The 25,085-nt window shown below is 38.9% G+C and overlaps 1 protein-coding gene across 4 annotated transcripts in view; it reads left to right on the top strand.

Annotated features, from left to right (window-relative positions):
- Positions 1–25,085, top strand: part of PARD3B (par-3 family cell polarity regulator beta) — a 1,004,898-nt gene that overhangs the window by 589,435 nt on the left and 390,378 nt on the right. For all 4 annotated transcript variants that reach the window (XM_058707885.1, XM_058707913.1, XM_058707904.1 and 1 more), the window contains 3 exons: positions 1,052–1,237; positions 14,692–14,862; positions 19,356–19,488. In XM_058707885.1, the coding sequence (XP_058563868.1) occupies positions 1,052–1,237; positions 14,692–14,862; positions 19,356–19,488 (490 nt within the window). The remainder of the gene's footprint in view (positions 1–1,051; positions 1,238–14,691; positions 14,863–19,355; positions 19,489–25,085) is intronic.

Below are 25,085 nucleotides of genomic sequence, written 5' to 3'. Positions count from 1 at the left end.
CCGTTTTACATAAGGGTCCCTCAAAGTGACCCTAGGATGAGAGTTCCTAGACATAATTACAGACAGGAAGAACTACCGACCTAGAATGAGTTGAAAGGTTTCCAGGGCTATCTTATTTTCAAATTTTCCAGTTACACACTGTGGCCCAATCTCACATTTCTGCCGGCTGGAGAGGGACGCAGGAGGGGCACCTGCAGAGGTTATCCTGTGGACAACACTTTTCTGTTCTCACTCCTGTATATTTGAAAACATCAGGGGCCAAATATGATTAACCTTATGCTTCTCCCCGGATACTTGAACCCCAAGTGTGGCTGTTACAGCCACGTATCTGTATTTTTTTGTTGTTGTTTTTTGTGAATAGTTGTGCTCATGGCCAAGTGTCATTTGGCAAAGAGCACACAAATATTTGTTGTGCATTATTGTTTTTGTTTGAGTTCAAAAACTGATTGCCACTGAGTTATACTACCCGAAGAAGCAAGCCTGAGGCATGAGTTGGACAAAGTGAAATGTAATTTAGTGATACTCATTATAAATCACATTTCCCTAACTTTAAGATAATATTTTTTCAGTGCTCTGTATTCGGTTGACAATCTTGATCAATAACACTGCTTCCATGTGAAAGATGTGTTTTAAATTATACAAGCCAAATATTGTCCTCAAATGTGAGCATATTTCTACACCAAGATCTGTTTCTTCATCTGCAAAATGAAGTTATTGGGATCACATGATCTCTGAGGTGTTTTCTGGTACCGAAGTTCCCGTACGTAACATCCAGCCTCTTTAATGAATATATCCTGCTGAATTTCCAAACACTTATGGGGCGTTTCAAGTGGCATGACTCTACCTCGCCAAAGGATCCTCTTAGGATCAGCAAATTTGACTCCCAAGAACCGTTTCTCAATCCCAAGGACGTGGTGGTGGTGGCCCGTTATAGAGAGAAGAGACCAGCCTGCTAGAGGTCCAGTCATCTTGTTGCGTCAGTGCTTGGCCATTTGTGTGTAAACACTAATCTGCTTTCTCCCCTTCACTCTTTCCATGTGCACTTCAACAGAAAGGAGAGCCTGACTGCTACCCACTCTCCCTGGAAACAACTGAGCAACTCACCTTCGAGATCCCCCTGAATGATTCAGGTTCTGCTGGTCTTGGCGTGAGCTTGAAAGGGAACAAATCTCGAGAAACTGGAACAGACTTGGGGATTTTTATCAAATCCATCATCCACGGAGGTGCTGCTTTTAAGGTCAGTAGGAATGATGTTTGCACGTCTGTGTAAAGGCACTTGAGATGTGGCTATTTGTTTGGGAACTGGATAGAGAGGGTGTCTGAAGACATGAGACCATGAGGCTCTCCTGCAGGTGCAGCAAGTGTATGTGTGAATAGATCTGGGCAACAACTGTCTGTTCATATTCTCTCTGGGGTTAGTTTTATATCCTGGACATCGTTCTCTAAAGCCATCATGATTAATATTCTTTCTCCCATTTCTTTTATTACCATTAGGATTCCTCTGAATGTGTTACCTGACAGAGTTAGGTGACCTAAAATACACAATCATAAAAACAACACTAAAAACAAGTCAACAGGAAGGCAGCAAATAAGGAAATTGTTCTTGCAAGAAGGAAAGCTCAGTGGAACCTCAGCATGATTGTAGTATAAATTAAAGGGCATTGATCACATTATATACACTTGAAGATAGCCAGGGTGCCAGGAATGCATGTTGGCTTTTGAACTTGGAAAAGCTTCCAGATTTGCAAAACAAAAAAAGGAAAGGAAAGAACATGATCCTTCCTTTCCCCATTGGGGGAGCAGTGTGATCATTGCTATTAACATAGTATAATAGTGGGGCGCCTGGGTGGCTCAGTCGGTTAGACGTCCGACTTCTGCCCAGGTCATGATCTCGCGGTCCGTGAGTTCGAGCCCCGCGTCGGGCTCTGGGCTGATGGCTCAGAGCCTGGAGCCTGCTTCTGATTTGTGTCTCCCTCTCTCTCCGCCCCTCCCCCGTTCATGCTCTGTCTCTCTCTGTCTCAAAAATAAATAAACGTTAAAAAATTAAAAAAAAAACCAAAACATAGTGTAATAGTTAACTACATTGCCTGGGTTCAAACACAGCTTCATCATCATGTCCTCCAGTTCGCACATCACTGCTAGCCATGTGGGAATGTGGGCAAGGAACGTGACCTGCAGGGCTCCCCTTTCTTCATCTCTGGAGTGGGACTATGGGCAATACCTAATTCAGCAATTCTAAGGATTAGATTAACACACACTGTGATTGCAGGGGTGCAGTGGTTATTGAGTGGGGGAAACATGTCTGTGCTTATCACCAGCTGTCCTCCCCACCACCATCGTCTCATACCATGCCATGAGGCTTCTTGAGTTTGAATCCTGCCTGGACTACTCTCACCCTCTGTCAATGTGGGCAAGCTACTTGTCTCAGTATGCCTCAGTGTCCTCATTTGTAAAAGGAGTAAAACTAATAGACCCTACCTCCTGGTGCTCTTAGAAGGACCAAGAGAGTTATTGTATGCATACTGCCTAGCACAGTGCCCATGATAAACTTTCAACAAATGTTAGCCATTTAAAAATTATCTTGATGTTAGTAACATGATCTTCCCTAAATAAAAGCCAAGAAGGTCTATGCAAAGTTTCCAGGAGCATCTCTAGTCCTAGAATCCTGGCTTTGGTGAAGCATTTGTCTTTTCTTACTTCTCGTCCCACTTTTGTTTCAGACCTAGACACCGAGCTAATGCTGTTTTCCTTGGGAAATAAATTCACTGTGGGTACACAACTTTTTAATGTACTCTTTGGATCAGTAAGGGTTTTTTTTTGCATAATAAATAATGACAGAATTTCAGTAACATACATCAGTAAGTAACATACATCAACAACATACATCACTTTGTGCCCCTCGTAGCTCTGCAGGACAGCTGGAGGGGCTTTGATTCAGATTCAGACTGGTACATCTCTGTCACAGGTCTGAGTGGGCTCCTCGTATTTCAGTTCTTGGGCCAGCAGGCTAGGGGGAGCATATTCTTCCAATGCTCTGAGGCATCAGAGGGCCAGCAGCAAAGAGTGAAGCCTTTGAAATTCTGGGCACTGATCCGGCAGTTACTCCACTCACACACATACACACGATGTGCACACATGTGCCTCTGACCAAAGCAGTAATAGAGGTGAATCCAAGGTCAAGGGGTAGAGAAACACAGTCCACCCATGGTGAGGCTGTGGCAAAGACGTGAGTACAGAGAAAGGTGAAAAATTGGGGTCAGTCGTTCAGTCTATCACACTCTCCAATCTGGCTCAGATACGCAGATCCAGGAGCAAAAGGAAAATAACGGTAATAATAACAACAGCAGCAGTTCCCATTCATTGTGCTTAGTGCTTAATATATGCTGGATACATATATTCTTCATATTTACCCCGAGTTATTAGCATGCCATTCCGTCATAGGGAAACTGCAGTGGTTAGTGACTCTCCCATGGCCACATACCCAGGAATTGCTTAAACTAAGATTGGAACTCAGGCAGTCTGACTTCAGATCCTGTGCTACGTTACAGTGCAGTGAAGCCTCCTTCAGCTCTTCCATCCATATTCCTAGAGATCAAGGGCCATTGCCGTGGGGTTGTCTGGTGTCATGCTTGTCATCCTTAGCCAAGCCATCTAAACATGTGCTGTGTTTAAAGAATAAGTCTTGGTCATGTTTGTGGATACGAGATTGATATTCTTCTTCTTATACCTAATGACAGTTCTATTTGCAGAATCTATTCCAAGTAAAATTGGAACTGAAATGAATTTTTGGAAATTAAAAGCAAACATCTTAGCTCTTTTATGGGCAATAACTTAAGCTCAAGCAGATACTGGAGAGCAGGTTTAATATGTATATCCATGTTTGCGTAAGTGAGCATCTCCTTACCTAAGCAGTTTCTAACAGTCCTGTTTCTTGCAGAAAGATTTCACTTTCCATTTATGTAAATTTCTTTCCTGACACTGGTCTGCTGAGTCAGACAATCACACCACTAAAAACCACTGGACAGCATATTTATAGCTGATTTTAAACAGTAAGAGGCATCAATCATGAATTTAGCCTTATTGTGAATGTTTAGTATCCATTTGTCTTGTTTACTTTTTGCAGTGTAAAGGGTAGAGGACTAAGCTTTGCTCACAAGACATCTGCTTAACCAGAAAAAGAGGGAGAAAGTATTTTTCTATCTTCTTCTGCTCTTCCAATAATCCAATGTTATTCCTCAGAAAATTGCCACCTGTTCTGTGATTCAGGATTATGTCTCACAAAAATTGTTTTGAGACTTTGTTCCTGTCCCTGTTCAGAAGATACAAATGTAACAGACTGCAGTGTCCCTGGGGCAAAGGGGGAGATAAGCATGGGGAACATCCACTTTAGCATCTGGCCCTAGGTTTTTACCTGAAATCAACAAAATAATCTTTCTGCCAGAGCACAATCTTTTTCTCCTGGCCCTTCATACCACTAATTGGTTCTCAAGGTGTTTTTCCCTTTAGGGAAGGTGGATTTTTGAAAACTAAACTACTTTGAAAAGTATGACCAAATTCTTCCTGTGGATTCTGTATGCTGTATTCTCCTGGGGGTTTCCGTTGGTGTAAACAAAGATAGGCTACTTCTTGCCAGATGCAAAACCACAGAACGACAGTGACTGTAATTGAGGGCCTCCCTCTTTTTTCTTTCTTTTTTTTCCTTTTTTAACTTACCTCTCAGGCTACTGATTTCTATCATCTCTTCTTTTATTTGAGGAAGTAAATGTCTTTGGAGATGTAAATTTCTGTTGGAAAATAAGAGTATCCGGCTACTTTAGGATTCTCTCTTGGAAGTGAATTTGTCACTCTAAGGGCACACTGAACAATATTTTAACTCTATTCAGAGTTACTCAAATGCTTAATCTCATTAATATTTAAATTCCAGTCTGCATATCAAGAAGTAAATCCTAGAAACTCTTCTTCTCCACTTGTGTCAGGACACAGCATTTGCTTCAGGCCAGGGAGTCCTTTGTGGACCCTTCTGAAGCATCACTTTTAGCTGTGCCTTTCACCATACAAAGTGACCGTTGACCTTCATAGCCACATACGACTGAGTATTAATGCTAATATACTTCAACAATAACAGACATTGCCTATTTGTAGTTTCCTTGTAGTGTCTGTCCTTCTTACTGGGCATTTGTCCCTGAAGTACAGTGTAATTGCTTCCAGAACCAAAATATACTTCGTATAAGTTTATGAGTTAACTTCTTATGAACCATGAACTGAGCGGAATTATGATGTTCATGATGGTGCTTTTCTAAAATTTTAGTCTTGTGATTGGAATTTATAGTGAATGTGATGGTATAGTTACTGGTAAGTGAAAAGAAAGGAGTAATGTCTTTGTTGCAGTTAGAAAAAAAGGTACCTTGAGAAAAATACTCTCCTTTCTCCAAATCCACATAAAAAAAACTAGCTTTTCCTTTCCTCCAGTAAAGCACACATAAAGTCTTGATAATCAGTTTGAAGACATTCAGTATTCTCATCCTCATTTGCTAAACATTCTGAGATCAGTGGCTTTCTTTTGCTTTGCTTTTCATGAACTATGTTAACTGAATTTTTAAGGAGAAAATGCTTTTTTTTGCAACTATTGATTATAGTAATTTAAATTGCTTATTTCTCTTATTTTTCTACCTTAAAAATGAATTGCTTTTAGGAAAAATAGATGACTAGGATAGTGATATTTTAAAACAATCAAGATAGAATATTAGTATGCTGTAGTAAGAAATTCTCATGGAATCTATTGTATTAATTCTGAATGACATTTTTTTATTTGAATATATAGACTTTGGGAGTAGAATATGTCCTATGAAACCTTGAAATAATAAGGTAAAAATTGAAATTTAAAGGCAGTTTTTGCTAAGGGAAAAAATGTCACATATCAGATTATTTAAGGTCTCTTAAATAGGGAGAATGAATATAAGAATACCTGTTATTCTCTAGAAAATTAATTAGCCAGGTTTGTGCTTAATAAATACTACTTGGTGATGATGAAATTAAATGAAAGAAAAATGCCTGACATAGCTAATTGCAAATGCATGCACTCAGAATATGAAATAGACATAATTTAAGTAATTTGATTCTGGCGTGCTTAGGAAATTTGGAATGCTCCCTCTGAGAAATGCAGAATTTCATGATCTACACTGTTTGGTATGAGGTATAAGAAAAAAATTTTTTTTTTTGCTAATACAAGCAATCCCCCTATTTTAAAAGGACTAAAATATTAATTTTTAGATAGAATATACACAGTTGTAGAATTTCCGGGAACACAGTGCTTGTTCCTCAATCTTCACGTTTCTTCATAATATGGAACATTTAACAGCATCCAAGCTACTCAACAGGAGGCCGCTAGAAGTTCCCAGCATGAGTCACTTCCAACTCCATCTCTATTGGTATCTATAAATCATGTGGTGGATCTATAATTAATGAACTCAAAGGAAGATAAAAGGGACAGCTTTTGAAAGAACACTAATGTTAAATGGTTGCTTCAACTACCCATTTTTCTCAAAATTGATCATGTTTTCTGCTGGTGGAAAACCGTAACAATCATGACCAGGAGCCGTGTCTTCTAGGTTTTTACCTCCAACCAGAGGACCCTACACTCCAAGGATGTCAGTAGCTCCACTGCAAATCCTCCACCGTTAGAAGCCGAACTTGGGCATTTCATCCTGACCACAAGAATTTGCTACATTTTATAAACAACTTCTTAGCTTTTGCAGGAGCTTTGCCTGGAAAAATTCATAATTGCTATATGCCCAATAAGAATTTTACCTCAAAAAAGGAAATTATTAACTGAAACATGAGAAAAATAGTTATCAATTATGTAATGCAAATTATTTTCACCAATTTCCTTTTATTACAAAAGCCAAAACTGTTGGCATATGTTAATGCAGGTAGTCAGGCTCATCATTTATGGGTTTTCTCCAGTAGCCAGCATTTTATAAAGATGTAGTAGAATATTATTTTTTAAAATCTCACAATGCCAGCATCAGTCATTGCTTTTCTTGCTGATCCTTATCACTTACACATTTTTGTTTCATGCATGGAAATTCAAATAAGAATTCCATACCATGCCAGATAAAATTCTGGAAACCTACATCATTTTGAAGTGTATTTTGAACCCCATGATTGTCTCCGTGAGCTTTAAAAAAATTGTAAGAATTGGTCGTCCTAATCAAAAAGGAAATTGCAGTCAGGACTCCTGGGTGGCCCAGTTGGTTGACCATGTGACTGTTGGTTTTCGGCTCGGTCCATGACCTGAAGGTTCAAGAGTTCGAGCCCTGCATCCAGGGGTGGGGTGGGGGGAGTACACGGTCATGGTGGAGCCTGCTAGGGATTTTCTCTCTCTCCCTCTTTCTGCCCCTCTTCTCTCTCTCTCTCTCTCTCTCTCTCTCAAAATAAATAAATAAACTTAAAAAAAAAAAAAAAAGGAAATTACAATCTACAAAAGTTGATACACCATGATGATGATCTTTGACTCTGAAAATAGTACCTTTCACCTATAAAGCTATTTTCGCCTTCATTATGGGCATATTATATATATATATATATATATATATATATATATATCATATTATATATATAATATAAATATATATATTCATATTATATATATAATATATATGAATATATATATTATATAATATTCATATTATATATATTATATATATATATACATATATATATATATACATATTCATTCATAATGTGGTCCAAGCTTTGTTCTTGACACTTTGCCTTGGACCCATTCTTCTAGTGACCAGACTTTAAGCAATTTTAGCACAAATAAGAGCAGAGTTCATTTTTAAAAAATTAAATAAGAATGATTTTCAATGAGTTGAAAAGGCCTCAGATTCTAGTCTGGTAAGGCATTCATGCAGCATCTTCTTAATTCGTATAAAACACATATGCCTTAATAAGCTTTTTATTATCCAGTTTTCTAGGCCAAAGCAAACCAAAAACAGAGAATCAGGAAGGAGATAGGAATATATGGAGAGGAAGCTGAAATGACAGGAAGCAGAAGTGTCAGATAAGCACAAAATACCATTACTGCATAGTAAGCCACTGGATATTTGTGATCACTCTGTGTCAGTGCTTCTCAAACTTTCTTGCTGAGGAAATTATAAGGCTCAGTAATGACCGTAGTGGAGTCTATAAATTGCAATATATTCATGCCCCATATTTTCCATTGGGAATTTGAAATGAAAGAATTATAATACATTTGCAAGTCCTATATCAGCATGTTTTGGTTATGTATGTTCCGATGCTCTGAACAATATTCTTCAGTTATCTTTGGCAAAAACGGCTTCCAATGCCACAAACAAGTAACAGTATGTTGCTGAGACTCTGACAGTTTGCTGCGTAATGGCGGAGTGAGGCTCTTAAAACAATTATTGAATCAAATGAATAAATTTAAATTGTACAGCAGTTTGAGGAAGTGGCTATTGGGCCAGTACACAAAAGTAATCAGGCTTCGCTTTGAGAAGTCTAAAAGTCTGTGTACATGTGAACATGTGCTAGCATTTTCAGGCCAGCCTGCGTTCATGAATCTCTCATAGTTCCAGTGTGTGAATAAGCCATTTGCTCCTCGTAGGTGAAACCTACCCCAGGTCCGGAGACCGCGAATGAAAGATCTTACAAGTGACTCAATTTAGCAAGCTCTTCATGAACATCTGTAGTGAGTTCTGCAATATATAGTACTGGGGATGGGAAACTTAAAACAACTCATTCCGTAATCCGGGAAGCTGGTGACATAATAAGTTAAATATATAAGCAAATATATATCGAACGTGATAAAGGTATGATAGATGAGCATTACAGGATCATGAGTATTGAGATGTGGTCAGTCAGCATGGCGTGTACCCCAGAATTCAACTTCTGGACCCTGGAAAATTTAGAGAGCTCTTATTTGGGAAGAATTGGCTCTGTTTGTATTGGTTGAAATTGTGTTTGGACTGATGATGTAAAACACTGATGGATGTAGGTAGGCACTCTTCAAGACAAGAGCTTACATGCTTGTAATCTTAGCAACTTTCTTTATTCCCCTTCTTTGTTTTAAAAACTGTACTTTTAAAAATCTTGATTTATTCTTTTGCTTTCATTGCTATTGTTTTTAAACGAAGTCAAATGATTTCAATCTGGAATGCAAGGGGGTTTTTTAGGTACTTTTTTTTTTTTTTTTTTTTTTTTTTTTTTTTTTTTTTTCCAGAAATATGGTAGGCAGATGTTGTAATGGAATGATTTTAGGGCCTTGTGAAGGATTTGTTCAGGATAGTCCTTCCCCTCAATCAGGTGTCATCTGGCCTGGAGTCCCACCACACCCCAGGGAAATCCTGCTCTGCAGTCTGAAGCCAGGCTTTGGGCTTTGGGTTCTGAGTGTTGATAATATCCCAGAAGGTTTTACTGAGGGCCTCCTTAGAAACATGCAGAGGCAGGAGCCGACATCTGGTCGTGATTAATCCTCTCAACACCCTGGCCTAATGCGGACTGGCCTTGGGCTGCAGCCAGCTACTCCTAAGAAAGCCAGCCCACTCCCTCATGCCTGTCTCACGTTTTGCAGAGGCTAGTTCTTTGCTTGGCTTTCTTACTTTACTCTCCCCTCTGTGTCCGTTAGAACTTTAGAAGGAAAGGGGCCTTACAAAAATTGGCCCAAGAGGTGGATTAAGCCATAGCATGTCACCAGTAATCATGGTAGAGATAGTACCCAGGCACCACAGTACGACAGATGCTGAAATACGAGGTCACTAGACCCCCTGGAAATCTTAGATGTACTTCAGTGGACACATGAAACATACTACAAAGTACCTGATGGCCCACATTACAAAGAACTATCTGGTCTAAATATGTAGCTGTGGAGCAAAATAGTTGGAAATGTGGCCTTCGGAGTGACCCAGTCCTGGTTCAGATCTGCTTTAGAAATGTGACTTGCAACAATGCATTTAACTGACCCAATTCTTGGTTTCTTTTTTATAAAATGAGGGCAACAGTCCCCAATGTATAGGATTGTTGTAAGCCTTAAATTGTCTACTGTACATGATGGGTTTAGCACAATGACTCCACAAAAAAGCTCATTAAACAATTATTGTCATTAATAACTGTAGTGTCTTTAATCATCTCTAGAACTTTGATATTAGAAGCAATATACCATAACAGGTACATGCCTGAGGAGACCTAGCCATGCCAATAACCTTTGACAAATCACTTATTATATTTGAGCCTCCATTTCTATATCTCTTAAATAGTAGACAGTAGTATTTCTACCATGAAGTTGTTGTGAGAAAAAAATGAGAGAGCATATACAAAATATTTGCACAAGAACTGGCCTATATTAGGTGCTCACTAAAAGGGGGATGTCATACTCAAACATCCTGTCTCCTGGTTCACTCATCCTGTTGTGTTAGAACCAAGTTAGTGCCGATGAGATCTGAAGCCATCCCAGGACATGGACAAAACCTAGTCTTGTACCAGTTTTTATTTGTCCTAAAGTATCGTAAGGAAGTTACGTTTTATCTTGACACTGCTCTCCTTCCTTTTTTTTCCTTCCTCTTTTGGGAATTTCCTTTACTCCCTCCTGGCTTGAGGATAGATAGAGTTGGTTATGGGGGGGTGGGGGGTGGGAAGAGGTAAAGAGTATAGTTGCCAGAGGTGAAGAGTCTTGGTAGTTAGGTGTCTGATGACAGTAAAACAGGAAGGAAAGTGTCTTAGTCTGTTTGGGCTGCGTTAGCAGACTATCACAGCCTGAGTGACTTATTGAAAAACAGAATTTATTTCTCCCAGTGCTGGAGACTGAAGTCTAAGATCAAGATGCCCCCAGATTCAGTATCTGGTGAGAACCCACTTCAGGTTGATAGATGGCCATCTGCCTGCTGTACCTCACACAGCAGAGGGGGTGAGAGTTCTCTCTCAGGCTATTTCATGTGGGCACTAACCCCATTCAGGAGGGTTTCATCCTAATAACCTCACGTTATATTTGGAAGAGGGGTGGGGGACAAGGGACACAAACATTTAGTCTATAGCAGAAAAGGATTTTTTTTTCTTTAATAAATGCAAGCATGACCCAGATTACAATGAAATAAATATTCTAAAATTACTGAGTCATATCCCTGGATAGTTGAATTCACTTATATAAAATCATTTGATGAGAGGTAGCATTCTCATGTCTAAGTATTTACTTAAACACAATATTAATAGAAAAAGATAAAACCTAAAAAAGTGCTTTTCTTGGTCAAAACTATTCCAAAGCATCCCAAGGACATGCACAATTGTGAAGGATATTTAGTGAGTTTGAGTTAGAGGTATTTAAGGAGTTTTCCATTGAACCACTTACATTTTAGATCAAGACCGCACTTGGGGATGCATGTATGTTCATAGAGGTAGAGACACGAGCAAATTTTTGTCTCCTGCCTCTACTTTGTGTCCTTGTCCTGCCATTGCCCAGCACATACTCACCAGTCCCCACATCTTCTGCCATCTGACTCTGGATTTTGTATAGGATTCTCCTCTGGAAGACATCTGGTGGCATATTGTATTCTCTGGTTTTGAGAGTTTTTTTCTTGAAGCATTATTTCTTTTGGAACTAGTCATTGTCACCTATGTAGCAGAGAGGACGCTTAGGAAATCGAGAATGCTGAGAAGCCAGGATTTGGGCTCTTCTGCTCTAGCTCTGACCCAAAGTAAGCCAAGCAAGTCCTAACCCATGGGGAAGTCCTTCTCTTAAGAGGAGTTCAATAAATGGTTTCTCATCATCTTTGGGCATCACATTATTTATCTGTAAACAGAAGAGGTTGGACAAGATGACCTCTAAGGACCTTTCCAACTCTGAATTCTGTGATTATATTCTAAATGTTAGGACAACATGGCACTTACTGGGATCACCACTAATGAAATTACCCATCATTTATCTTAGATAGAGAAAGCACACACCAAGAGCAACAGACCCAGCCAAGCCTGAAAATGAGAGTGTGTGGATTTTTATCATGCCCAAAGCTCTCCAGTGATGCTTGTGATAAATGTGGATGTCTTCTAAAAAAAAAAAAATCCCAGCTGCCCTGGGGTGACCTAACCTGCCTTTTTGTTTTGGACTGAATATAGCAAACATGCTCTCCTTCAATGTAGTTCTGTATGCTTGAGACTTGGATTGTAGCTGAAAATGAAAGTTTGTGCTTAGTACCTGTTAGTGAGAGATTATTTTACAAAGAAAAAAAAAAGGCTTTACATCTCCTTCTCTCTGTTTACCTCTTCACTCAGACCTTGCCTCGTACTTCACAGACAAGGTTCATAGGAGTTACCAGGTGGAGTCTCACTCAGATTTTATTTCCTCCACTCTAGAGATACCCATAAAGTTTCAATCCTTATCTTTCTTCATGTTGTAGAGGACGAGGTGTCCTGCCAAGACTAAGCCTCTACAAATCCAACACCTAGCAGACCTCATTTCCTGTTGACAGAGCTGGGATCTTGGTCTAATTCCTCTATTTCCTCCTCCTCTTTAAAAATCATTCATCCAATTTTTAGTGACCCTCCCATCCTCCTCAAGCTTCAACCCAATAGCCTTCCTTCCACTAAATGCCAAGATAGGACCGAAGGATTTCTCGTATTATGTCTCACTTCACATGACTAAACCATTACGGTTGTTTTTGTTTTACCCTGTTTCGTGTAACCTTAACCTCATTTTTTATGTGCCTCCCTCAAAATTAGATAACAGAAATGAAGAGATTTCTTTCTTGTTTGGCCTTTCCTGTAAATCTCATTTCCAGATTTGCTCCAAATTAGGGTAAAGGTTAAGTGGAATGGGAAAACAAGAGGAAGGGAGGGGCTGTTACGCTGAGGCAGTCCACTCAGACATTGTACAGCTCTGATTGTATGCCCTTCTCGATCAGTCCTGTTGCCCTGCCATCTCTGTTTCTTCGTTCAGGAGCATGTGCTCCTTTGGGTGGCCTCCATGATCCTGCACGGTCAGCGCCCTGTCCACCAGGCGTCACGGGCAGCGCATCTCCAGGGCATTAGCTCTCCAGAGCAGCCTTCCCTGCTCACCCTTTCCCCCTCACTGTCTGCAGAAGAACTTCCACGGACCATATGCTACTGAGTTAGTCAAAGTTTATCAACTCGTCCACACGATTTCTCTCCCAAAGCTGCACAGTTGGTCCCATTGTCCATTGTATGCCTGCTTTTCTCATTTCTTAGGAAAGTTTTCTTTTTTGTATTTTATTCTGTTAAATTTGGACATGGATCTCAGATACTTACTACCAACAAAACTCTTTAGTATTCTCCTTTCCTATTTTCGTGTCCTACAACTGTAGTCTAGAGATCAAGTAACAAAGAGGAGCCTGGTAGAGAGACCAAAGAGCCAAGGTGCATAAAACCAGAATTTGGGTCACTTTGTCTCTGACTTGCTTTTGTGACTTGGGCAAGTTGCAGCCCTTCCCTCTTTCAGTTTCCTTATCTGAAAAATGCAAAGTAAAATGTTAATCTACTTCTTGAGTTCTTTGACTTCTAGAGATAATTTATGGAAAAGTTCTCCAGGAAGGGCAACTGTAGCTACTGGTACTTCTGTTAAGTTTATTAGCAACAACAACATCATAAAATTACTAAAATTGCACCTGTGAGAACTTTCTTCCCTAGTGTGAAATAGGTATAAGGCATGTCCCTATACAGACTCTCTGTATTTTGAGTGTTTTTCCCTTGAAGCTGCCTGTTGGGGAGATGCACTGTGGTCCCCTTAAGTTCTTTTGGCCGCAGACCTGCCACCATTAATGAAATTACCGATCATTTATCTTAGATAGAGAAAGCACACAGTGCCATCCCAGTTTGCTAGCTACCATTGGCATCCCTAGCTTGTGAGATGCTTCTGGTTGCAGATGACCAGTACCTAGACGTGATGTAAACTAGAGCCTGGGCTCCCTGTCCACATGTTGAGGTTCTGTGCACTTTGCAGAATCCGGTTTCCTGAAGATTCTGGGTAAAAGTAGCAATCAGAGCCTGTGTGCAGAAAGCTTGACAGTCTCCTTTGTCATGCTTTTTTGCCAGAAGACATCAGTGCACATTGGCCCTTCTCTGCACACCTCTGTGTTCTTCTGCAGACTAGCAGACTAGCAACTTTTTGGTTGTATTAGAGAAAATAACATGAGTTTTTGTTTTGTTTTGTTTTGTTTTGGTTCCAGCACCATTCAACAGAGTTAGCAGTAATATCTGGGAGACGCATTATGGCTGTCAAGCACACAACATTTAAGCATGATGTCTCTCCGTGCCTGGAAATGCAAACCCTTGTTTCTAGTGATGTGACCACTTCCTTCTGCTTCCAAATCCCCTTTCTTTGAGCCAATATGGTCCCTGCCAGAGAAAATGGCAGAATTGGGCTAGGTTAGCATGCTTGCCAAAGATTTAGGTAAGAGACATTATACAAATGTCTAAATTATTGCAGCTTGGGACTCTGAGATTTCTAAAAAACACTTTCACACAGTTCATTATTGTTAGTATTCGTGAGTATTTGATAAGCTCCAGAACCTTTTTCTGCCATAGAAAATAAATCATTCCTAATGGCTGGGGTTTTTTTTCTTTCTTTTTTTTTTTTCTTTTTAAATGTGAACTTTTCCTGAAATAGCCATACATCATCACCATACCTTTCTCTGTTTAACACTGTTTTTCTTTCCTCTGTCCTAGGATGGTCGTCTGCGGATGAATGACCAGCTGATTGCCGTTAATGGGGAATCTCTTTTGGGAAAATCCAACCACGAAGCTATGGAGACACTGAGGCGATCAATGTCCATGGAGGGAAACATTCGAGGGATGATCCAATTGGTGATTCTGCGGAGGCCAGAGAGACCAATGGAGGTGATGCATGTCTTTGGTTCCCTCTGCAGATTGCCCACATGGCCCCCTAGGGTGTGCAAACTTCCATCACTAGTATCATACTGATTCTGAAATTGGAAAAACCTGCCCCCGAAGGGCTCTGATGGATTTACGTGTGGTTATATATTATAGGTATAACTAGAAGGTATAAAAATGTTCATACAAGGTAAGTAATTTATCAAATGTAACAGGTCCATATTTTCTAGATTTTCCCCCAGAAATTTCTAGAGATTTGGACTTTATGAACAAGGCTTTATTCATATAATAAACTGTTAAACTATATAACATCTTTATATACTTTTTTGATTGATGTGCTGATAGTGTCTATACTTTAGAAAGTTCTTGATCAGATATATATAGTGCTTAATATGAAGATTGTTATAATGCGCTCAGCTCTGTATATTTTCCCCCATAATGTGCACATGGATAATATAGACCTGGGACTTAACTAGTTTAAAACTTAAACTGTTAAGCAAGCTGCTTGCTTCGTGGTATTAAATAAATGTTTTTAATTTAATAAGTATTTTTGCAATATTTTATCTGATTTTTCTATGGATTTTTTAATATAAAAATATTTTTACCTAGATGTGAAGCGTAACCATAAAATATTCTCGAATGCCAGTACCCCTAAACATTTCACTTACATACAATTATAATATCTATGTATTATACAATTATTAAATTATACAGTTATGTTAGTATATTCATAATAAATGAAATTTTATTTTATTTATTTTTTTTTTTTAATTTTTTTTTCAACGTTTTTTATTTATTTTTGGGACAGAGAGAGACAGAGCATGAACGGGGGAGGGGCAGAGAGAGAGGGAGACACAGAATCGGAAACAGGCTCCAGGCTCCGAGCCATCAGCCCAGAGCCTGACGCGGGGCTCGAACTCACGGACCGCGAGATCGTGACCTGGCTGAAGTCGGACGCTTAACCGACTGCGCCACCCAGGTGCCCCAGTATATTCATAATAAATATAAAATATTCCTACAACATTATTTTCTCTAATATATAAAAAAAATTATTAAATACTCCTGAAATATATTTTAAGAAAAGATAAGGAGAAAACAGTTGATCGTAGTTGAGTTAAGAAAAACATAAGCATATCACACAAATATTCTCTGAGGACAAGTTATATTTGTGTAATCCGGTAATATGCAAAGTTAACCTAGAATACTGTTAACAACACATTCATTTAAAATATTAGTTTTAATAATAATTTAAACTTAAAAATAAAAAAAAAGGATTTTTCAAATTAAGCCATAGCGGAAGGTAGTTGAAGCTCATAGCAGTTAAAAGCTTAGGCTCTAAAGTTGTGGATCACTTGAGTAAAAATCCCAGGTTGTCCATTTTCTGGTGATGTGAAGACATACATAGTTGAGTGCTGAGTGCTTACAGATGACAGATACTGTTGTCTATTTTGTCCCTTAATGTATCCTCATTTCCCAGCACACAGTAGACACTTAATAAATATCGTTTAATGAATGAATAAAAGATGCATCTGAGACCTACTGTATCTGAGGGGGTCAGCTGAAGTAGTAAACTTGTAAACTATATCTCACTTTGTTATATTAACAGCTATCGGAAGAGAGTAACTGTACCTTTTTACTCTTTGGTACATAACCTTGTAAATGTTAAATAAATGTAAATTGGCCAATTACTGGAGACTATATATAATGAGCCAACTCGTTTTCAACATTTGTGTCTGCCTAAGTGACAGAGAGGCTTCCATGAATATTTAATGGATTTTACTTATGTACATAGTTATAAAACCCTTATCTTTTGCTTCCATCCATGATGAAATTGGCTCCTTTCTGGTTTAATGTGATTCTTACTCTGGAGCCTTGGGATTCGTGGTACCAGTTGTCGGGGATGGGTCTGAAGGATGGTCTGTGGGCCCCTAAGCCACCCCTTCTGTGTATCTGTGTATTACGTCTTCCTTAAGATTTCTTGGAACAAAGATATTTCAAGTAAGAGAAAAGTCTGGAAGGTGCTGCTGTAGAGTACCATACCTGTACAAATAACCAAAAGTTAAGGAAAAAAGAAAAAAATGAATACAGTTGTTAGAAGTTGTGTCCCCCACCTCTCACCTTCCCTCATTCCATGTGTTTCTCTAAAACAGGTGTTTGCCTAGTGGGTGAGCGTTCTATAGTTTGGCTCATCTAGTTGAGTCATTTTAGCATTTGCATTCTCCTTTACGGTAGGTATTTCCGTGTTGATTCTCGAGCTCTGGGGTGGGTTGACAATTATTCCATCAGAAGAAAGAACTAAACTTTTAGTTTGTTGCCCATCCTCAGAAGTGTCTTATTAATAAGTTCACTAGGAAATTAATTGGGAATTAAGAAATGGGACAAAAAGAAATTTCTACGAGGACATTTAAACAAGATCCCTTTTTAGTTTCCCTAATATTTATATGCTTTCCATGGGGAACAGACAGGCACTTGATGCTCTCAGCTACCGAGAATCTCTGTGGTACCCATGAAGATTAAAGAGCATTTTTTCTTATAAAGACAGCAGCCTCTAATGTACAACTAATCTTTATTGAATTGGAAAAAAAAAAAAAAGTCTGCAGCTATTTGACCTCCCAGCTCTGTGTTTTACTGTGTCACAGCGTATGTTGTGCACTCGTGTTTTTGGTGTCTTCTCCTGTGGACCAGCAGTCACCCTCAGGCACAATAAAAGCACCACAACCTAGAAAAAGGTCTCAGCACCACTCATACGTGCAGGCAAATCAATTAGTTAGATTTGGCAAGATTACCAAAATGGTTACTTGAACATTATATTGATATAAAAAAAAATGAAGAAGCTACTTAAGAAAAGTCAAAATATATAGTTGTTGGAGCATTTTCCCACATTACCCAGATGTACAAGATACGTAAACAGTTTTGATGAGGGCCTCGTGAAGAATACATAATGAGTCCTTGATTGGATCAAAATCATTTGAAACAGAAACATGTTTTTCAAAGGATGAGCTTGAGGTTCAATTGTAATTCTATTTGAGCCTAGAGACTTGGTATTAAAAAATGGGTTATGACCTGTTTTTTTTCCTCTTCCCCAAAACATTTCCCTCCCCGCTCCAAGCTCATCTTGGTAGAAGGAGAATATGTTTAAAAATCCATTATATTTTTTATTGGCTGGGACACTAATGGAGGGCTCCACGACAGCTCTATTTTACAGGCTGAATATTTTAATTAGGCTGGTTACTGATCAGTTGTTGGGATATCGATTGTGTCATTTATCAAAGAGCTGGGAAAGCAGAATTTTTGTTGTTGTTGTTAAAGCACAAGGCTGTGCAAAGTGAGCCCTGGCCCTCCTGCCTGCCCGGGCTCCAGCTTTAATTTAGGAGGAGTTTGGTTTGACTAGCAGTACAGAGGCAGAGGGTAACCCTGGCTGTGGGAAAAACGTTCTGAGCCTTGACAAAGAGCTAACAGGGCTTCAACAGCTGAAAACATTTTAATTATTAAGAATGCATAAATTGAATGTTTTAAATATTTTGTTTAGGATACTGAATGTTTGTAACTAAGAGGAAAGTATAATCAAATTGCTTGGACCAGATGCTTTGCTCAGAAGGAAAGAGCTCTGGGGAGGGGGGGGGGGGCGGGGGCGGCATCAGATCCGTGTTTCTGTTTGGGTGAGATCTTCTCACAGACGGTCAAAGGCACAACCATGAGATGGCTTCCGCATGACTTCCTTGTGTTAGGAAGGCACATAATATGAGCCACAGCAGAACCCAGTTCTCTGTGCCTCAGTCCTTTTGAACAAACAGCTAGGGCTGTCTACACCTGGCCCCTTTCTACTGCCTCTTCACACCTGTGTAACATGGCTTGTGGGGGTGTTACTGTGGCCATTTTGAAGACACTGTGAATTTGTTTGCAGGCCGTCAAAATCAAAATTGGAGGGAAAAATATCAAAAACCGGGGGGAGGGGGGGGTGGGGGAAGCTCAGGAGAACCACTGTCTGGCATTGTCACAGGGTTTGTTTTAGCTCCTGGCCTAAAGACCTAGTATCGCAGTGGGACACACTCATGGCATTTCAGTGACAAACCTGCTTAGGTTCTGACTTGTCCTAGAGCATATGCACTTAGTCACTGAGGGAGAGAGCGAGGAACCAGCTGGTTGGCAGAAAAACACCCTTGGCATGAGCTGTATTGTTGCCACGAGCTGTGGTCCCAGATGGAGGAAAATTTGAAAGAAGCCAGTTGTAAGTGGGGGGAAAGAATAATCAAGTTAATCCTCTTTTGTGTTGGCTATGAGTACTCCTAATCCTTAGCACCACATTGTCAGTATTTTTTTTTATTTCATATTCAAAGATGTTTTATTAACCGATAGGGCCATTTTGAATTTTTAGTCGAGAATTTCTGTGCAGTAGACTTTTGGAGCATGGTTCATGAACTGATCATTCTACCTCGCTTTCATTGACCAAGTTAGAACGCATTTCAAAAGCAAATATAATTTGTATTTTCATCCCTTAGGAACCTACAGAATGTGGGGCATTTTCTAAGCCATGCTTTGAGAATTGTCCAAACGCTATAAACACCTCCAGGAGAAATGATAATAGTCCATTGCATCCATTTGGCACTTACAGTTCACAAGACAAACAGAAAGGTAAGAGTCTGTCCATTTCCGTCTGCTACAAACAGTGTGAGAAAATACAAGACTATCTTTTTTATTAAAAGAAAAAAAAAGAACAAAGGGGAGTTAATTAGACTAAGCGCAGACTTTGTTACCCTGAGTCATGAGCACTGAGAGGTGATGGGTGGGAAAGCTGACTCAGAAGTTGTAAAGCAGATTCCTGGCATTGCCTCCAGTCTAAATGACAGTTTCTGTGCTTGCTGCCCCAAACATGGAGGATTCTGTATAAAACAAACCATGCCTGGAGAAAAAGAAATGGCAAAGTGTTATTTTTTTTCAACAATCTTGTAATATAAGAAGTTACCTAATGTAGATAACTATTAAACTTAAAAAAAAATGTATGGACAAGTATTAAACCATAAAATGGTCATACCATGATTCACAGATTTATGCTTGACTCTAGGAAGAGTGTGGTAAATACCATAACCGAGATCTTTTTGTTAACAGTTAGAATGTTCTTATTATTCCCTCCCTATGTTGTCTTTCCCTTATTATGCTCTACTAGTAGACCTCTAGATATAAAACATTTGGACTTTGTTTTTTTGGTGTGAGGGCGAGAAGGAGAGAGAGAGAGACTGTGCGTGTGCGCGCGCATGTAAGTGGGGGAGGTGCAGAGAGAGACGAGAGCAAGAGAGAATATCTTAAGTAGGCTTCACACCCCACGCAGAGCCCGGTCTTGGGGCTTGATCTCACAACAGTGAGATCATGACTTGAGCCAAAATCAAGAGTCAGACTCAACCTGCTGAGCCTCCTAGGCGTCCCTGGACTTTCTTTGTTTTTAAAAAATTGTACTTCAGGTCACCAAGAAAATAATTTTTTTTTTAATTTCCCTGCGTCTCCTTTCTTTCTAATAACATTAAGTTTTTGTATTGCAAAGGCAATACATATTCATTACAGAAAATTTAGGGAAAAGCAGTAAAAAGAAAATTTAATATTACTCATACTTCTAACTATCAGAGATACTAATCGATAACATTTTTGCATCTATATTTCAATTCTTCATGCAAATATGCATATATAAAATAAGATGAAAATGATATATACTATATAAAATGTTTAGGGAATTGCTCTTTTGATTAATAACACATTATGATCATCTTGCTCTGTCGTTGAATATTTTACAGCATCACATTCAGTGGTTGCATAGTAATCTATCGAATGGAGGTACTGTTTGTATAATCGATCCCTTATTTACATCTAAGATGTCATCCAAATTTAACTACATGAGAAGAATATCTAAACTCTGAGAACTCCATCAGGACAGGCTTGTACATGTCAGATTCCTCTAGAATTTTTTCATCAGAATAGGACGTTGGTTTTTCCTCTGATTCCCTCTGTTTTAGTGAGAGTAGCAGCTACAGCTGTGACCATTTATTAAGTGTTTACTGTCTGTTAGATTCTGTGTTAAGCAATTTACATACCCACTAGAAGTGGGTAATACTGTTACTATAATTACACTTACTTTACAGATGAAGAAATCGAGAGTGAACAGTTTACCCAAGACTACCTACTTGATCCATGCAGATCCTGGATTCATCCCTTATCTCTCTGATTCAAGCTCATTCCCTAAACCCCGGCACGGACCCTGTCTTACATTGGTCTCTTGAAATTGTTGAAGTCCTTTCACCTGATACCAAGAATGTCCGTTAAAAGCTCACTTGACTTTGTATCAGATAAAGAAATACTCAGTATGTCTTTTCTCATCTTCTTTAAGAAATTAAAATTTGTTTTGACAAAGCGAGATTTCTTCCTGAGACCTTAAATCACAGTAGCAGGAGAATCTGGGGAAGGAACAACAAGTTTTATACAGACTAGCACAGCTTTCTCTCTATCATGCCCATATAATGATCAAGAACATTACCATCAGTATTAAAATATCTAGCCTTTACATAATTTGATTGGCATTTAATTCTCAAGCAACACGTGATAAGTGATAATCCAAGTTCAGAGTTTTATTCCTAATTATACCACTGACATCCAAAGGAATATTGGCACATTATCTCCCATCGTGTTTCATTTTTTTCAAGATTTTATTATAAGTAATCTGTACACCCAGCGCAGGGCTTGAACCCACAACCTGAAGAACAAGAGTCTCATGCTCTACCAGCTAAGCCAGCCAGGTACCCCTCATTTTTAATAGCTATAAAATATTGATGCTGAAGTGATAATTATGCAGAGTATTTTTAGAGGACATCAGGATACCCAGGGAAATGGGATAGTACCTCCAGAAAGGGTAGCAAAGGCCAAAATAATGAAACTATAGAACTAGTTAAGTGTTAAGTATACACCCAGAAAAAATATATATTTAATTATTTAAGAAAAAATTTTTAATGTTTGTTTATTTTTGAAAGAGAGAGACAGAGACAGAGTGTGAGCAGGGGAGGAGCAGAGAGAGAAGGGACACAGAATCTGAAGCAGGCTCCAGGCTCTGAGTTGTCAGCACAGAGCCCAACACGGGGCTCAAACTCACAGACTGTGAGATCATGACCTGAGCCAAAGTCGGATGCTTAACTGACTGAGCCATCCAGGCGCTCCCAGAAAAAATAAAAAAGATTTAAGTAATAAAGTCTAATCAAAGAACTTGCTAACAATAAAATGGCGTAATACTTTGAAACTTCAATAGAATGTTTTGAGTTTGTATTTCCACTGAACCATTAGAGTCCTTTGGGTACACATAGCCATAAACAATTACTGGGAGTCCCTGTTCTCTTCCTTTTGAGACATGCTTCCAGGTGGAACACCTTATTACACCAGTGAAAAACCACACAGGTCAACTATCTACAAGGTTCCTACTCCACTTCCTTCCCCCATGTCAGTTTTCCAAGGTGACAAAAAAAAAAAAAATTCAGTTCTTTGAAGAAGTGACTGCAATGAATATTATTTTTTTAAAGCAGCAAAAGCCTATTGTTATTTCCGTGTGGATCTGTTATACAATACTCGGTTAAAGAGTTAGGCCAATCAAGGCATTGACTCATTACATTTTAGTTGTAAGAGGCCAGTAGATGAAATTCTCTTTATGTAAGCCTATTGATATATATACACACACACACACATATATATATATAAATTATATCTATATAGATATTATATAAGCCTATATCTATATATCTATACATATATAAGCCTATTGATATATATATATATATATATCAGTTATATCTATATATCTATATATAGATATATCGATATATTAGAATTTATAAACCTGATGCTATAGAATAATATAATCATCATCTCTTTGTAATATGAAAAAAATTAAAATTTTGAGAACCATTGAGAGTTTCTGAATTTCAGATGCATGTGAGGTAGCAGTAGGCCACGAAGGCTCATGAAACCTGAGTGAATGTTGACTCAACCCTACCAAGTGTTTTAAGGAGCCGCTTTAGAAAAACAAGATTGAGTTGACAAAGTGTAATGTCTAGTGAGGAAAGGAACTGTTACAGCCAAAACATTAACTTTTTTCTTCCCTTTTTCCTTTCCTTTGTATATTTAAAAATCCAATGTTGATATGTGTGTTCCATCTATTTTTGTAATAATAGTACATACCACCCACAGTTCCATGGTTATTTTTTTATATATATACATATTCCTGTCAAGCTGTTACATGGAAAAGGCATTTTTAGAACTAACATTTGTGGAAATCGTAACATCGGAAAATTCACATTTGTGTTTGAGAATTGCTAGCAATGGCTGCACTAGAATAAGTGTGGTCCTCCAAGATGGGAATCAGGATGGGGGCTGTGTCCCTCGGGTCTACTGCAAAATCCTATTAAGCATTTGAATGATAGTAAAGAACATGAACTACCAACACTGTATTTTCTGAAGCATTTTGCTGGCAGATCTCACCCTGGCCAAGTTGTAGTCAAGTAATAGTAATAAGCACCATTTGCCTCTGGTTTGCTATTATCTCTCTTTCCATTGCTCTGGTTTCCCCTGTTTTGCTCTATTCCTGCCTCCCCTCACCTTTCAGCTCAAGTGTACTCCAGTCCCATGTGTGAGTCACCCATTGCCCCAAGTCTGCCCTGGACCCAATGGAGGCTCCCATAGATAAGCCATCCCCACCCCAAACCAAGCCCTTTGGTTCTGTATCTTCTCTCACTGGGCCCATGTTACCTGAAGTCCTTTGAGGAGACACATAATGTATAATTATTCCTAATGTGCCCTCTCTGGGGAACTAGCATATGTCCACCCCTCTATAGTACATAAGGCACTACCTTTGGAGTCATGATCAGAAATTGAATTATACTTTTCAATTTGCCTGATGTTTATCGGATACCTCCATTTTGCAGAATAGACTCTCAGAGATGCAAAGATGAATACAATGTTGTTACAGCCCTCAAGAATAGGCTTTAAATTTTTTTAATTATAAAGAAATCTAAAGCAAGGATCATCAAACTTTAAAGGACCAGATAATAAATACGTTAGGCTTTGCAGGCCTAGAGATCTCTGTTTCACCTCTTCAGCTCTGCCACTGTAGTGCAAAGGCAGCCATGGACAGTACATAAATGAATGAGCATGACTGTTCAATGAAACTTTATGTATAAAACCAGATGGTGGGCTTGTTTTGGACCAGAGCCACAGCTTGCTGAGCCCTTGTCTAAAGTTGTAATCTCTTTTACTCTTCTTTTTTGATTCCGTAAAACAAGTAACAGTCATAAAAAATGATTAAAATCAGGGCCCTTGGGTCATGAATGAAGTGGTGACTAGAGGGTGCACTGGCGACATTCACAGGCGTAAAAATAGGGTGACCATCAAGACTTAACCTTTTGTACGTGTGATGAAATCGAGAATTTTTCTTTTTCTTTTTTTTTTTTTTTTTGGAGAAAATAATACCAGACTTTCACAGTGATATAGGGTTAATAGAGGTGTTTGGGCCAAGAGGAAAAAAATTCCTTCTGGCATCTGAATATGTTTAAAAATGTACCAAGGATAAAGGGTCAACAAAGAGGGTATTTACCTCTCTACCTACAGCTACTTTAAAAAACACAGATTGTTCACGTGGATAAAACAAAAATTAAAGGTAATGGTTTTAATAAAACTTGAAGAAGCCAGAGAAAATGCTGAAGAAGATGAAGGAGAGGAGAAAGAGGACAAGGAAGTTTCTCCAGTCAGAGAAATAGATACATAGGTGATAGAGCGATAACTCATTGCAAAATCAGCATATGATAAATGTTATAAGTGGAATTATTTCCATAATAATGATAGATAAAACCCAATGTCAGTGAATGGAGGCAGTGGAAGTATTTTTCTTGTCTTATCACAGCCCAATGAGGCAGAAAGATGGAGGCCGTGCTCTGTGCAGTGACTGAGGGTCCTGGGCTCGTTCCGTTGGCAGCTGGGCCATTTTCTAGAGCCTCAGGCACTCCTTCTTGCAGTTGGTAGACAGGAAAGGTGGAGAGAGTGCACCTTCTTACCCATTGAGACTGGGGATGACAATGACCAGAACAATTCTCATTCTATTGGAAAGACCTAGTCTAGGTACAAAGAAGCTGGAAAATGAGGTCTGCATGTGCAGGAAGAAAGAAATGAGGTCTGCATGTGCACACAGATACAGTGAGCACGAGTATTCT

This window comes from Neofelis nebulosa, chromosome 2, assembly GCF_028018385.1.
Source record: "Neofelis nebulosa isolate mNeoNeb1 chromosome 2, mNeoNeb1.pri, whole genome shotgun sequence".
NCBI lineage: Eukaryota > Metazoa > Chordata > Mammalia > Carnivora > Felidae > Neofelis > Neofelis nebulosa.
This window is presented reverse-complemented; position numbering and strand designations above follow the sequence as displayed.